General features: G+C 40.7%; 1 protein-coding gene across 1 annotated transcript in view; it reads right to left on the minus strand.

Moving 5' to 3' along the window:
- IMPG2 (interphotoreceptor matrix proteoglycan 2) overlaps nt 1-9,201 on the minus strand; it is a 52,555-nt gene extending 43,354 nt beyond the window's left edge. Inside the window, exons 1-3 of the mRNA XM_061454495.1 lie at nt 9,126-9,201; nt 7,557-7,817; nt 1,445-1,611 (exon numbers count right to left, since the gene is read on the minus strand). Coding sequence (XP_061310479.1) covers nt 1,445-1,611; nt 7,557-7,817; nt 9,126-9,201 — 504 coding nt within the window. The remainder of the gene's footprint in view (nt 1-1,444; nt 1,612-7,556; nt 7,818-9,125) is intronic.
- Nucleotides 9,202-14,272: the final 5,071 nt, after the last annotated feature.

A 14,272-nucleotide genomic window follows, 5' to 3' on the forward strand; every position in this document is an offset into this window, starting at 1 on the left:
CACTTCAGCTGATTCTGTGGTAATGCTGAAGGGGCATATACCCAAAAAGGTAAAGCAGCAGTGGGAGCTTAGATGCATCATCTTGCTTCCAAGAATTATCTTGATTTCTTTTAATAAACTATAGATCATCTCACTGCCAAAATGCTTCATAAATCACTAACACATTTACTGTGAATATATTCACATTATTATTCAAACATACAATTATTATTCAAGTATTATTCACTGTGAGCATAAAAAGGTCACATTAATTTTATTTGTGTCCATCTTTTTGCCAAGTCTTCTAAGGACAAAACTACCATCAGACATCACAGAGGCAAACTTCGGCTAGCATACACCTGTTGAGGCTAACATGCAGACTCTGAAAAAAACCCCTCTCTCCATTATCCACAACAGTTTTCATACTCATCCTCTAGTTCACATTCCTACCATAGGAGTCCAAAACAGGCAGAAAGGCAGAATGTCAGCACATCCATACTCACAAAACATTACTGATTCTATGGGCTCATATATTTTAGAGTTATCATAAGTGTCATAAAACTACTCATCCATTAGTTTGCAAAAATAGAAGACATTGTAATCTTAAGATGATCCATAAATCACCATACATTTTAAGGTAGCCTTTTATCCAGAGAAATTAAGATATCTACTGTATCTTAGATGTGTACAAAGTTAAGCACTTAATTTTAAAATGCAAACTCCTGAAGAGGCATCTTCATATTTCAGTTGAGATAGTAAGTTAAACTAAAGAAGCCTATTCTTTTTATTTAAGCTAAAATAAGCTTGTTTCAACTGAAACAACGGAAAATATATGAAGATATTCAGCAATTTTTAAATTTTTTACACTTGTACCCTGATCTTAACCTCTGCAGCTCCCCACAGTGACAGTGTTACCAGTTGCCTTCATAGGACACCAAAGCTTTTTATATTCATAACCACACTTATTTCAGTCAGGCTGCAGCACACTAAGCATCACAAATCTACAGCAACTGACAGTCAGGTAATTCTGCCGTTTGTCTTGATAGCATCAGAAAATACAGCTGAGAACTTTTGGCTTCGAAGTGCATTTGGATTGAAGGGATCTCCATGTGCAGTTCAGAGTAGGAAGGCTGCTACACACCACAGAGGGCAATGCACCACAGCCTGCCTCATATCATGCTGCCTGCTGCCTTTTCAGGCAAGGAGTCTGGACGTCATCTACTTGTCAGGAACATACCTATTTAAGCCAACATTCTCTTTGTCATTGTTGCCTTTCTCTTTATTAGATTAGCTAAAATTTGGTTTTGGAAATGGTCTCAGAACTATGGATCTAAGCGCTGTGATACTCATGCCTGTCCATTTTAAGGGCTCCCCTTGTTACTGCCTGCAATATGCCAAGTTGCATGTTGCAGTGGGACATTATACACTTGCCCATGAAAAAACACTAACCAGCTGCTGCACCCACCTTCACAATCAGACTTCGGTGCTCCTCAGACTGACTGAAGTTCATGCCCATTTCAAATATACTCATCGTTCCTTCCTCACACAGGCTCATCCAGGTGTGGTATTCTTCACGCTCTGGCAGTCTATCCCAGAACGTCTTGAACACCTCCCAGACTGTTTCCTGACACACTGACAGCACAAGAAAGGTCTGGTGTTAGTACAAAGAGAATGCCTCCACGGCATTGGTGGTGAGGATAGCATTGTCCAAATGTTCTATGGTTTTTAGTACATTAATACATAGAATGCAATGACTAGACAGCTGCAGCTAAATGTCTAAGGAATTGATAGAATGCAGTGACTAGACAGCTACAGCTAAATGTCCTATTTTTCACACTCATACTACTTTCCTCCCTGGCTTTTTTACTGAAAAGAAAGCAAGAGAGAGCACACTTGTCATCTAAAAACCATCAAGAACAACAGTATTTTCACTGAGTGAAACTACCCTTGATCAGTGGGTCAAAGTTTTAGAAAACTTAGAAAACCAAAATAGTACTGCAAATGCCCTCACAGAAAGTAGACCTGGAGCTTAACTTAATAAGAATAATAGTGGCACTGATCAAAGTTTTAGAGACTCAACCAGTAATAATTCCTTTGGACTCACCTTTACACAGAACTTAAAGATTCAGAAATTATAATTACATTAGTAATTTGAAAAATGAGGATAATGACCCAATAACATATATGTATGCACTGACAAAGAACTGGACATCTCTGACTGAACAGAGAGTGTGTGAATTAAGGGTTAAATTCTCTTGTACTATGACAGCTGCTTTAACCTCCCAATCCTGCACATGTGCTCTTTGCCAGTCAGAGGAGTTGGTCACATAATGCCCAAGGAAGAACCTTCTGTGACCCAGGATAACTGGAAGTAAGGAAGATTTGTAGGATTTTCTTTGTGTCCTGGAAGAGAAAAACATCAAAAGGAGAACAACTCTAAAAATCACTTGCAGAAAATGCCAGCCTGGAGTAGTGGCAGACAAACCTGCTGCTCAGCCTTAATCAGATTTCAGTATCTATACAGTATGTTATACTATATATACTAGTATATAGTTATATACGTAGTTCAGCAAAGGAATGCTTTGCACTCAGGATAAGTCCTGACATTGCAAGCAAGACCCTACAGGAGACTGACCATGAATCTATCTTTAGAAAGTCTCTTTCTTCAATGTGCTTAAAAATCAGCTCCAGGCTGCCAAAAAGCAGTACATTACTGCTATTTCTTCTTGATTCTCTGTGTTCTGAATTACAAAATTGGTTAAATGTACTTGCATAAAACTTAACACATAGAACACACATGGAAACATACTTTCATGTAACCAAGAGATGGACATTTTTCTTAAATGAAAAGGCTTTATAAATAACAACCTTAAGGAACTGATTCACAGGCAGTAGCACCCATGAAGCTTGGCTGATTCTGGCACACTTGATTGCACCATACAGAAAAAGCTCTCTTTTCTCCACCTCTAATTTCAGTTTATCAGAGCAGTTGAGGCTATTTCTCCATTCTACAGATACACAGATATCTCTCATTTCCATATCACACTCCTGACAGTTTTCCTGTATGAAAATAATTAGCCTTGTAGCTCATTTGGTATGTGTGACTAGAGAAGAATGCAGTCTTCAAACTCTGCATTATTAACTCTCAGCAGCATGTGACTGCTCTAGCACCCCTCCAGCTTCCAGGTAGTTAACTTTATTTGTAATACACAGTAAAGAGTATTGGAGACGCTTCCAATCAGTTTTGCTTATGCATCTGTATTAATCAGAAAAAAATAGCCAAATTCACAAGCATCCATGCATCCTCTGACTTTCTGCCTCAAGTTATGCTTGTTTCCTCAGCAGCTAAGGAAGCAACTCTTTAAGACAGGGACAACATTTCTGTACGACCTCTGCACAGACCTCAGGCAATGAAGCCATAATCCTGCTCTGGATTTCTGGATCCTGCTGGAGTACTAATAAGTTTCCTGAAGCAGAATGGGATCTGTAGTATTGTCCTGGGTTCAGCAGTAGCAGTCATTTTTCTCCTTCTTAGTAGCTGGTGCAAGTGCTGTGGTTTTGACTTTCAGCCTGGGAACAGCACTGATAACACCGATGTCTTTAGTTGCTGCTTAGTAATATTTACTCTGACCAAAGATTTTCTGAGTCTCATGCTCTGCCAGGGAGAAGAGGAAGCTGGGAGAAAGCAGAGACAGGACACCTGACCCAAACTAGCCAAAGGGGTATTCCATACCACAGCACATCATGCTCAGTGTATAAACTGGGGGCAGTTAGTCGGAAGGGCTAGATCACTGCTCGGTCGGGCTGGGTATCAGTGGTGAGCAGTTGTATTCTCTTCCCTTGTTATTTCCCTTATCATTATTATTATTGGTGGCAGCAGCAGTGGTTTGTGTTATACCTTAGTTACTGGACTGCTCTTATCTCAACCCATGGGAGTTACATTCTTTCAATTATTCTCCCAATCCCTCTGGGAGTGGGGGGGGGGGGGGGGGGGGGGGTATAGAAAGAGGGGGGGGAGGAGTGAGAGAACAGCTACGTGGTTTTCTGAGTTACAGCTGAGCTCAAACCACAACAAGCATTCTCTCTACCATCACACTCATAAGAGCAGGGCATCCAGGAAACACTAAATCTAAAATCTAGTTTCAAATCCAGAAGCCTACACTAAAGAATATAATTTGCTTTCATTTCTTTTAGAAGTACTTGTATCCTGCATACTTTCTGATTGATGGATCTTTCAATCCAGGTGCATTGTACAGCAACAATACTGCAATGACATTATTCCCTGTGGCTGGGCTAAGTCTTCAGCAGGCTATCAGTAAGAGTTGAAGCTATGGCACTAGTTTGCAAACACATTGCAGTGGCACTGTCTAATCTCACAGTTTTCAAATAGCAACAGGCAAAGAACTGGCTTTCCAGTTGCAAGCAGTAATTGGCAGTAATAATTGAAAGCAATTTTCCTTAATGCTCTTAAATGTTTAATCTCTTATATTAAAATAAATGTGATGAGACATTGCCTGAATACAAGCTGCTGCTCTAGGAACAGTTGTCCCAGTCAGGTCCCAGTAGATTAAGGATTTGTTGTGGGTCCTTTCATTTGCAATTAGACACCTCACTGAATTCCAAGCCTAAAGGCTTTGTGCCATCTGTGGGCTTGAAGCCCATTAACCAGACCTAAGATGTCAGAGCAGGGTCATATTTTCTGTGGAAGGAGGAAAGGGGATGCAGATAAAGAGTCACATTGTGTCCTCTTTAGCCTGTGTCCTATCCAGCCATTTCCATGGCCATGAGCAGTAACAAGCTGAACAACATGGTGCAAATGGCTTCAGTATTCAGAAGGAAAATTTCTTCCTCCTGACTAGTCTGAGAGTGGTGGCAAGGGAGTTTTTTCAAAGCTTCTTATCAACAGGCTCTGAAGAACCCCCATAGAAGAAAAACATGTTTTTCATAACCTGATTATAAACATTCTGAGACTCTGTAGACAAAACTCATTGACATTAAAATGTAAACAATGTTAAACAGCCTTGACTGAAAGCTTCAGTAAATATATGTTACTGTATAAAAATAATTCACTATGCTTCCATTCTGACTTTCCAGCAACTTGCCAGTATTTAAGCTACATATGCTATCTACATACGCTGCCAATAAATGAAGTAACTTTTGACTAATATTTAAAATAGCAATTCATTTAAACAAAACTAGAAATAAAAGGAGAGGGGGGAAATAGGGCCAGACACAGGAACCAAACAAGTTTACCAGTAAGCTTTTTGACTAGCAATATAACTTTAAATTTTAAATATAAAATGTTTCAAGTAGATAGGGAATGGAAAAAAGTGCATCATCAGAGCTTACAACAAACTGTCAGGAGCCCAGCAGTTCAGAGTTATGACTGAAGCTTGCTTAATACAATGTGCCCTGTTAATGTACTCACACTGTTACTATTAAGAAAAACAAATCTGCTGTACAGACTTTGTGTTACGATTTTTCCAGGAATCAGACAATCAGACTAGCTACAAACCCCTTAAAGGCCAACCCACAGAGCAGCCAGGCCTGCCAGGATCAGGAAAGAACTCCTGAGCAGACCCAGCAGTGCAAGCCATGTGCCACCTGAATAACCAAACAGCCCTCAAGGTATGTGAGAAAAGCCTGTCTTTATGGCTACATCTCACACCAAACTTTCACTGCCCTGCTGCAGGGATAGCCACAGGCACAGATATATAGGACACCATTAGCAACATGAGGCCCTGGAGAAGACAGGATTTGTGATGAGGTCTCTAATCCCTGGCAAACAATACTGATTAAACTCATCAGAAAATCAAGATCAATCTTTTTAAGTCAGCAAGCTGAGAACCTTGAAGCTACACGTGGGTGGGAAGGTAAGCTCCTCTAGAAAATTACTTCCTTCATCCCATGGCTGCAGTAATAACTAACCTGTATTTTAGTGTTAACTGGTCTCACTGTTACTCTGCAGTTTTCCCCTGAAGAATTCCAGTGTTAACAAAATGAAGACTTATGAGATAAAGAGAGGCTCCCTGCTACAGAGATGCAATCGTTCCAGCTGTCTACAGGAAAGGAAGCAGGCATGTAGAAGACATGTAACTGACTGACATGATAAACCAGAACTCAAACCAAGAATGAGAACCAGACGACTTGTTCTGCAGTTTTTCTCCAAAGACTATTTTGCATGCATATACAACATTTTGCATGTAGTCTATCTTGAAATGCCTAAGAAACGAGAACTCATCACTGAGATAATCATCTTCAAGGTGAGAAAGGAGGTAGGAAAAAATTGAAAGATCAGCATGTATGGCCCATGCCCTTGTGCAAACTTCCACTTGAGCAAGTGTTATAGACACTTAGGTAGCCAAGGTCTTGATTTTTAAAGGTCATAACAGGTTTCAAAGTCTGCCTCAGAAAGTCGGGCATGTAGTGAGACTTTGTCAATCCCAGCATAAAAAAGCCCAGCCTTTGGGAGCTTATTTGCTGCAAATGAGGTCTTTATGCTCAATTAATATTAATAAATAATAGAGAATATCCTGTAAAGCGCCAGATAAATTGTGGTTTAAGCAAAAAAAAAAAAAACCACACAGGCAGGCACAAGATTTTTCAGTCATACACATCTGCAGGAAGTGGTGAAAAATTTCTTTATTTGAAGCTTCTTTCCCTAACAACTTCTCCATTGTTTTCAAAACCTCCAGCTATGATCTGTGATGCAATGACCTCACTCGCTCTCTCTCTGAAATTCTCCTGTATGGCTACCTTTCATGCACCTGAAGTGGATACAGCGTATCTGTGGCTCCTGCCAGATTACCGTTCAGAATGCACTTATCTCACTTAAGAGACAATTAGCCTATTACACTCAGTCTGCGCTCAGGGATTTCTGAGGTTAACAGAAGGAGCACCATATGACAGCACTGGGCACCTTGTAGGGGGCAGGGTGGCTTTCTGGCCATTTGTGTAACTAACTGGGCAGTGCTGGAGTTTAATCCCAGTTAAATCCTAGTTAAGAGTTGAAACATGTACAGTGACAAGGAGCACTGAATCAGGCTGAATATTCTATTTTGAGGCAACATGAGACCAACTCCTTCTCCTCTCTAATAATTTCTTCTGAATTGGCTTTCTAGACAGAATATATACTACACTTTCCACAAGCAGCCTTATCAAAAGTCACATGGCTGAGACATCGGTGTCTTAGACTTGACTCTTTTCTGAAAGATTCCTCAGTGAATTCTAATAGCACTGGAAGAACACTGTATAAAAACAAGAACCTCTGCCATTTAGCTAACCTGTACATAACATCTATTTTTCTTAGAATTCAAATTGTTCTATGAGAGAGGATTAGTATTTATTAAACACTATCTGTGGTTTGAGGGACTGAGAGTTTTTATGACATGAGTTTAACCAGAAGGTAGTTTTTTAGCTCAGAACAGCTATCATAAGGTAGGTTATGACAGAAAACTAAGTTTCTTGGGTAATAATGTATTTCTTATGACATGGTATTTTATTATGTTTAAAGCTTCATCTATTTTTTTTTAATTAATGTTCTCTATCAATTACTCATGAAACGTACAGTCACTTACCTCTGAGCCTGAAATATTTCAGATGGTTGGCAATAGCCTGCTCAATAGATTCATCAGGGCAGATCTTAACTCCACTGGGAAACAGAATGGATCGCTTCCTTCTTAACAGCAAATGCTTGTTGACCTGTTCAGCCTCCATGATGCCATTAAGCTTTTTCAACTCCGGAGGCAGAGAAGGGTTTGCCAAATGCCAGTCACTGAGCTGAAGGGCTGGTGGAACATCTTTAGCCTGTCCTGCTTTTGTAGCTGAATAACCTTCTGCTGTAAAAATTAAAATGACACATAAATTTCTCAGATGAGATAGCAACGCCATCTTATGTACCTTAATGCCATTGTTATGGTCTTTGAAAGGCATAACTGCTTTTTTCTCTTAACAAAACCTGTCTGTATGACTGTACTATTATAGACAACCTTAAGCTTTTTACAGCATCCCATCAAATAGCAACACAACCTAAAGCTCTAACCCTTTGACTGCCAAATGCTGTGTTTAATTTCCCTTCTGTGATTTGGTTTAAGCCAACGGGACTATACTTGCGAGAATAAACATGTATTTAGAAGCTTTCAGGACCAGAAATTAAATAAATGATTAATTTTTATACTTTCTGTCCACATGAAACATTTATACCCCTTGGAAAAAGAAAGCTACTTGAATTGACAGCTAGCAGGTACACCTGTCACCACCATGAGATAGATCCTTACATGAGTAGAGCAGCAAAACATAGGGGGGGAAAGGGCTCATAAGCCTTTTTTTTTCTTTTTTTTAAATTTAATTTCCTCTTATAATAGTTGTTCCACATCACTCCAGAGGAAACTTTACCTCTGAGAGGAAAATTTGTCTATTTGATTTTAGTCTGACAGTCTAATTCTTTATCCTCCACAGCTGGCAGTCAGCTAACCTGGAATTATTTAATTCAACTTTCTTCTTTTACTTTTTACCTGGAAATCATGCCTAAGGAAGAATCACAATGAATCGTTTATTAGAGAAAGAACAATAATAAATATATGGCGTTTTTCATCCCACAGATTGTGGGTTTATTCTGATACTTCAAAGGCAATAGCACCTTTGACTTTGATGACTGAAGGATAAAGAATGTGGATATTTTGATGGTATGTTAATAGTCAGCTCTAGTGCAGAAGTCCACCATCAGATGGTACATCAGAAGGACAAGAAAACGTAAAAAAGTCACTAACGCAAAAGCTCAATCTTTACTCAAACTGATATATTTTCAGTGTCCCTCGGCAGAAGACAGAATCTCACTTTTTAAGATTTAATACAAAATTGTTAGAGAAAATAGTAAAAAACTTACCAGTATTTAATGTCTCTCAAAGTTGGAAAAACTTGCCTCCTGTAGGTACATTCTACACGCAAAACAACACAAATGTACAATAATACCTCCTGGAAATCACTCCAAGTATTCCATATTTACACTGATATCATGGCATGGTTTTGACAAAACATTTCTCTATAGCCCCCCTTTGTTGTAATTAAAGCAGAGAGGCATTTTTATTTCTACACATCGCCATAGGTAAACTTTGAAAACAAGTATATATATAAGACTTCTGCGTTACCTGTAACTATTTGAAGGTCGCCTTTAATTCCCAGAGCTGGAAGGCAAAAAAAGATTTTCCAAAGGAAACCAAACATACTTGTGTAAAAAAAAAAAAAAAACAAAACAAAAAACCAAAAAAACACCCACCAAAAAATATGCAAGGAAAAAAAAAAATCCCTTTCAGCAGAAGAGCTGTATTTAACGTGTTCGGGAACCAACCAAAAGCATTGTCCTTTTTTGAAAGTACTTTGATGTCACATATAATTACCTTTGGAAAAAAAACATTAGGTAAAAAAAGTCAATCCTGGGCATGTTCTTTTCAAGGACAATATTCCGCTTTGGTGAAGAAGCAAGTAAAGGTGATGGAAGTAAACTTCTTGGAGCTAGCAGATGGACCGAGACAATTTTTTAATTTTAATCTGGCCAGCTAAGCTCTTTACCAGAGCTTGTCATACCATTAAGAGACAGTCCAAGCAAGGACAGCACCTTTCACATTTAATTAACCACGTTTTTAAATTGGCCTTTCAATTATGCCTTTTTTTTTAAATCACACTGACCACAAAGTGTCAGAGGGAGCACAGTAGTCTCGAGTGGAAGGTCTCAGTGTGTTTTATCTTCTGCTTGTATAAATAGATGTATCTAATAAGGCAGTGACTCACTTAAACACTGGTGCTTACGTAGATAATACCAAAGCAACCTTTCTGTAGGACTGTTTCTTCTGGTGACAGAGCTGATAGAGCCCTGCTGCCCGAGTCTGTGCTAAAGGAGAAAATCTTGTGCTGTTACACCACTGTCCCTCACATCCTAGAAGCAGTGCTTCTCCAAGAGATAAAGCCTGGGCAAGCTGCAATTCTTTCATCTCTGTTCACGTATTATCAGACATAAGTAGCAGGAAGAAATTAGTACAGAAGTACCTGAAGAGATTTTCAGCTAAGTGCTGCAAAAAGGACAGAGTGAAGGAAAGAAGTGGCATTCTTAGCTCCCTTCCTGTCCAGGGTCAGCTCATTGTGGAAACATGTATAGAAGCTGCCCTGCAATGGCAGCCTGCATTGAGACCACTAGAAAAACCCCATCAGGGCTCTCTCCTGGGTGGTGTTACTCAGGAATTGCTGGTTACTGACTTCAGATCACTCTGACCAAACTGCTGATTTGTCTGAAGGGGCTATTTTTGGTAGAAGCTTTGTGTGAACATTTCAGAACTGGATTCCCAAGGCTTCCCCAGTGATGGTCTGCAGAGCATTTGCACAGAGCTCCTTAGGTACACAGTTCCAACTCATCGCTTCTAGCTGCTCTGCTGAAGTCCCAGCAGTTCAGCTAACACTGGTAATTTCCAGTATTACTCACAGGCGACACTCACAGGAATCAAATAAACTTCCCTTTGTTTTTAGGCTCTGCCTCCTGACATCTAATAGACTCTTGTAGGTATTTTTCAATTGGATTTTTTCATTTTCACATTTTCACATATTTTCGTTGGGTTTTTCTCCCCACAGGACTACTAAATTAAACTTGAAGTTTACCCACCAGGCTGCTTTAACACCCCCAGTGTTCTCAGAATCAGATATTCTGTATCTATCAAACCAGCTAACTACAATACTAGCAGCAACACCAAGTACAGTACACCACACAGGAGCTGTAAATTGAATGGTCCTGATGGTATGAAGCACAGGAACAACATTGCACTGGTGCCCATAATGTTTTGAAGTCCTAGTCAGCATCTCTAGGTAGACAGAGCAACTTTTGAGGCTAGCATGGGTACCTGTATTACAATCCTGGATTCAATAACACAGACCAGCCTTTACTGTTTTAAACCTCTGCTTTCAATATTGTGAATTTTTTTGCTTGTGTTACCCTGCAAAAAAGGAACTGCATTAAGATAAGAAATACTATACATGCTTATATAGGCAAAGTCTAACTTACCTCAAGAATCATGCCAACTAATCCTTTTAGAGAAAATCCTCAGAACACATGTGCTTCGTGAAAACTGAAACCCAATTTAAAAGTTTTCCTGGAGAATCTTCATATTTACAGCATTGCTGGGTTTTTTCATAGGCAAAGAACTCAAATGCATTCAGAATGTGAACAGTAGAAAAACTATCTGCTTTATATCTCTGTCAATTTTTTTCTTTTCTATGGCATGGCTATGTCAGCTTCTGTATGATTATATATTTTAAACACTTAGTTCTTTATTTCCAGCAGCCAAATCATATCTGCTTTCAAAAAGTATTCAGGAAATAATATCCTCGCTAGGGAAAAAAGGTAAGTATAATCCTAGTGATGTAACATGCCAAGATCACATGAGTACATCCAAAAATAAAAAAGCAACTTTCTGACAATTCGTGTCTGAAAAGGACATGCACTTTCATATTGCAAATGTGATGAGCTGAATTATAGTTCTACACAAGGTAATGGTCACTGAAATTCTGCTATAGAGCACATACTGTCCCAGATAACATAATCATTTTTCAAATTCAACTTATTAAAAAAGCTAAATCCACTCATCTATAACCAAAAAATGCAAAATAAAAGTATACTTTGGTGAAGACGCCTTTAACAAAGAGCCACATGATGGCAGACACTCCCTGCATTTCACAGTTACCACTTCTTGTTTGTGCTCCTGGAGAGCTCTCTGCTGAACCATCTCCCATGGACAAGCAAGGTCCGAGACTGCTTAGCCTTCCAGCTGAGCAAATTCAGCCCACCATGACCTGTTGTACCACCAACTCTTCCACCACGTGATATTATTGTAAAGTATTCAGAGCAGAAAAATCAGGAAGTGAGGTCAGCCAAATTTATCTAACACTAATTGAATACAATTCACTTCCTTGAAACCAAGATTATAGAGTGTAGGGTGAAGAGTCTTAAAAAGATCAGTTTGCTTTGAAGCATCATGCCACTCCACCATTTCAGTTAAACAGGGATTAATACAGGAAATGGAGGCAAAGGATATGTGCAAAAAGGTCCCTGACTCAGTCTGCTGCCTTATACATCCTAAAAGTTATCTTTGGGGAGTTCTAGCAAGGAAAAAAGGAAGCTTGAAGATACTTGGAGTGTAAATTTTTCCAGACACTTCCTAGCATTCACCACATCTCTGTTAAATGTGAATGGCTGGAAAGGAGTGGGTTACAACTCATGGGTCCATGCATTTCCCAAGCTAGCCATTCAGACTGTCAAGACTGTTAGCCTACCTACAGAAAAAAACTGTAAAGCTATTGAGACAAAAAGCAGCCTTGCTTGCCACAAGAAGCTGTGAACTAGCTGTGTGCCTTTATAAGGATTGGAGAACAAATACTCATAGAAGCATAGAAGAGATAGGGTTGGAAAGGACCTTAAGATCATCAAATTCCAACCCCCCTGCCATGGGCAGGGACACCTCACACTAAACCATGTCACCCAAGGCTTTGTCCAACCTGGCCTTGAACACTGCCAGGAATGGAGCATTCACAACCTCCCTGGGCAACCTATTCCAGTGCCTCACCACCCTAAAAGGAAAGAATTTCCTCCTTATATCCAATCTAAACTTCCTCTGTGTAAGTTTTAACCCATTACCCCTTGTACTGTCACTACAGTCCCTAATGAAGAGTCCCTTCCCAGCATCCTTATAGGCCCCCTTCAGATACTCGAAGGCTGCTATGAGGTCTCCACGCAGCCTTCTCTTCTCCAGGCTGAACAGACACAACTTTCTCAGCCTGTCTTCATACAGGAGGTGCTCCAGTCCCCTGATCACCCTTGTGGCCCTCCCCTGGACTTGTTCCAACACTTCCATGTCCTTTTTATGTTGAGAACACCAGAACTGCACACTATACTCCAAGTGAGGTCTCACGAGAGCAGAGTGGCAGGATCACCTCCTTCGACCTGCTGGTCACACTCCTTTTGATGCAGACCAGGATACAGTTGGCTTTCTGGGCTGCAAGGGCACACTGACGGCTCATGTTCATTTTCTCATCAACCAACACCCCCAAGCCCTTCTCTGCAGGGCTGCTCTGAATCTCTTCTCTGCCCAACCTGTAGCTGTGCTTGGGATTGCTCCAACCCAGGTGTAGGACCTTGCACTTGGCATGGTTAAAATTCATGAGGCTGGCATCTGCCCGCCTCACAAGAGTGTTAAGGTCCCTCTGGATGGCATTCCTTCCCTCCAGCATATCAACCGAACCACACAGCTTGGTGTCATTGGCAAACTTGCGGAGGGCGCACTCAATCCCACTGTCCATGCCACTGACAAAGATGCTGAACAAGATCGGTCCCAACACTGATCCCTGAGGGACACCACTTGTTACTGGTCTCCAGCTGGACATTGAGCCATTGACCACAACTCTTTGCATGTGGCCATCCAGCCAGTTCTTTATCTACCGAGTGGTCCATCCATCCAATTGATGCCTCTCCAATTTAGAGACAAGGATGTTGTGTGGGACAGAGTCTTGTGGGACTTGCACAAGTCCAGGTAGATGACATCAACTGCTCTGCCTCTGTCCATCAGTTCCGTAGCCCCATCATAGAAGGCCACCAAATTGGTCAGGCAGGATTTCCCCTTCGTGAAGCCATGCTGGTTGTCACCAAGCACCTGGTTGTTTTTCATGTGCCTTAGCATGATTTCCAGGAGAATTTGCTCCAAGATTTTGCCAGGCACAGAGGTGAGACTGAATGGTCTGTAGTTCCCTGGGTCATGCATTTTCCCCTTCTTGAAAATGGGGGTTATATTTCCCTTTTTCCAGTCATCGGGAACTTCACCTGACTGCCATGATTTTTCAAATATGATGGCCAGCAGCTTAGCAACTTCATTCGCCAGCTCCTTCCGGACCCGCAGATGGATTTCATCAGGTCCCATGGACTTGTGCACATTCAGGTTCTTAAGATGGTTTCGAACCAGATGCTCACCTACAGTGGGCCCAAGGTCTTCATTCTCACAGTCCCTGCATCTACCTTCCAAGACTTGGGTGGTGTGGTCAGAGCATTCGCCAGTGAAGACTGAGGCAAAGAAGTCATTAGGAACCTCAGCCTTCTACCAAATCCAGGGTAGCCAGTTCTCCTGATAGCTTCTGGAGGAGGCCTACACTGTCCCTAGTCTGTCTTTTATTTGTGACATACCTATAGAATCCCTTCCTGTTATCCTTAACATCCCTAGCCAAGTTTAATTCTAACTGGGCCTTAGCTTTCCTAACCTGGTCCCTA

This window comes from Pezoporus flaviventris, unplaced genomic scaffold (assembly GCF_033815535.1).
Source record: "Pezoporus flaviventris isolate CSIRO_AGI_PZ_B2104156 unplaced genomic scaffold, CSIRO_AGI_Pfla_v1 ptg000015l, whole genome shotgun sequence".
In the NCBI taxonomy this organism is placed as follows: Eukaryota; Metazoa; Chordata; class Aves; order Psittaciformes; family Psittacidae; genus Pezoporus; species Pezoporus flaviventris.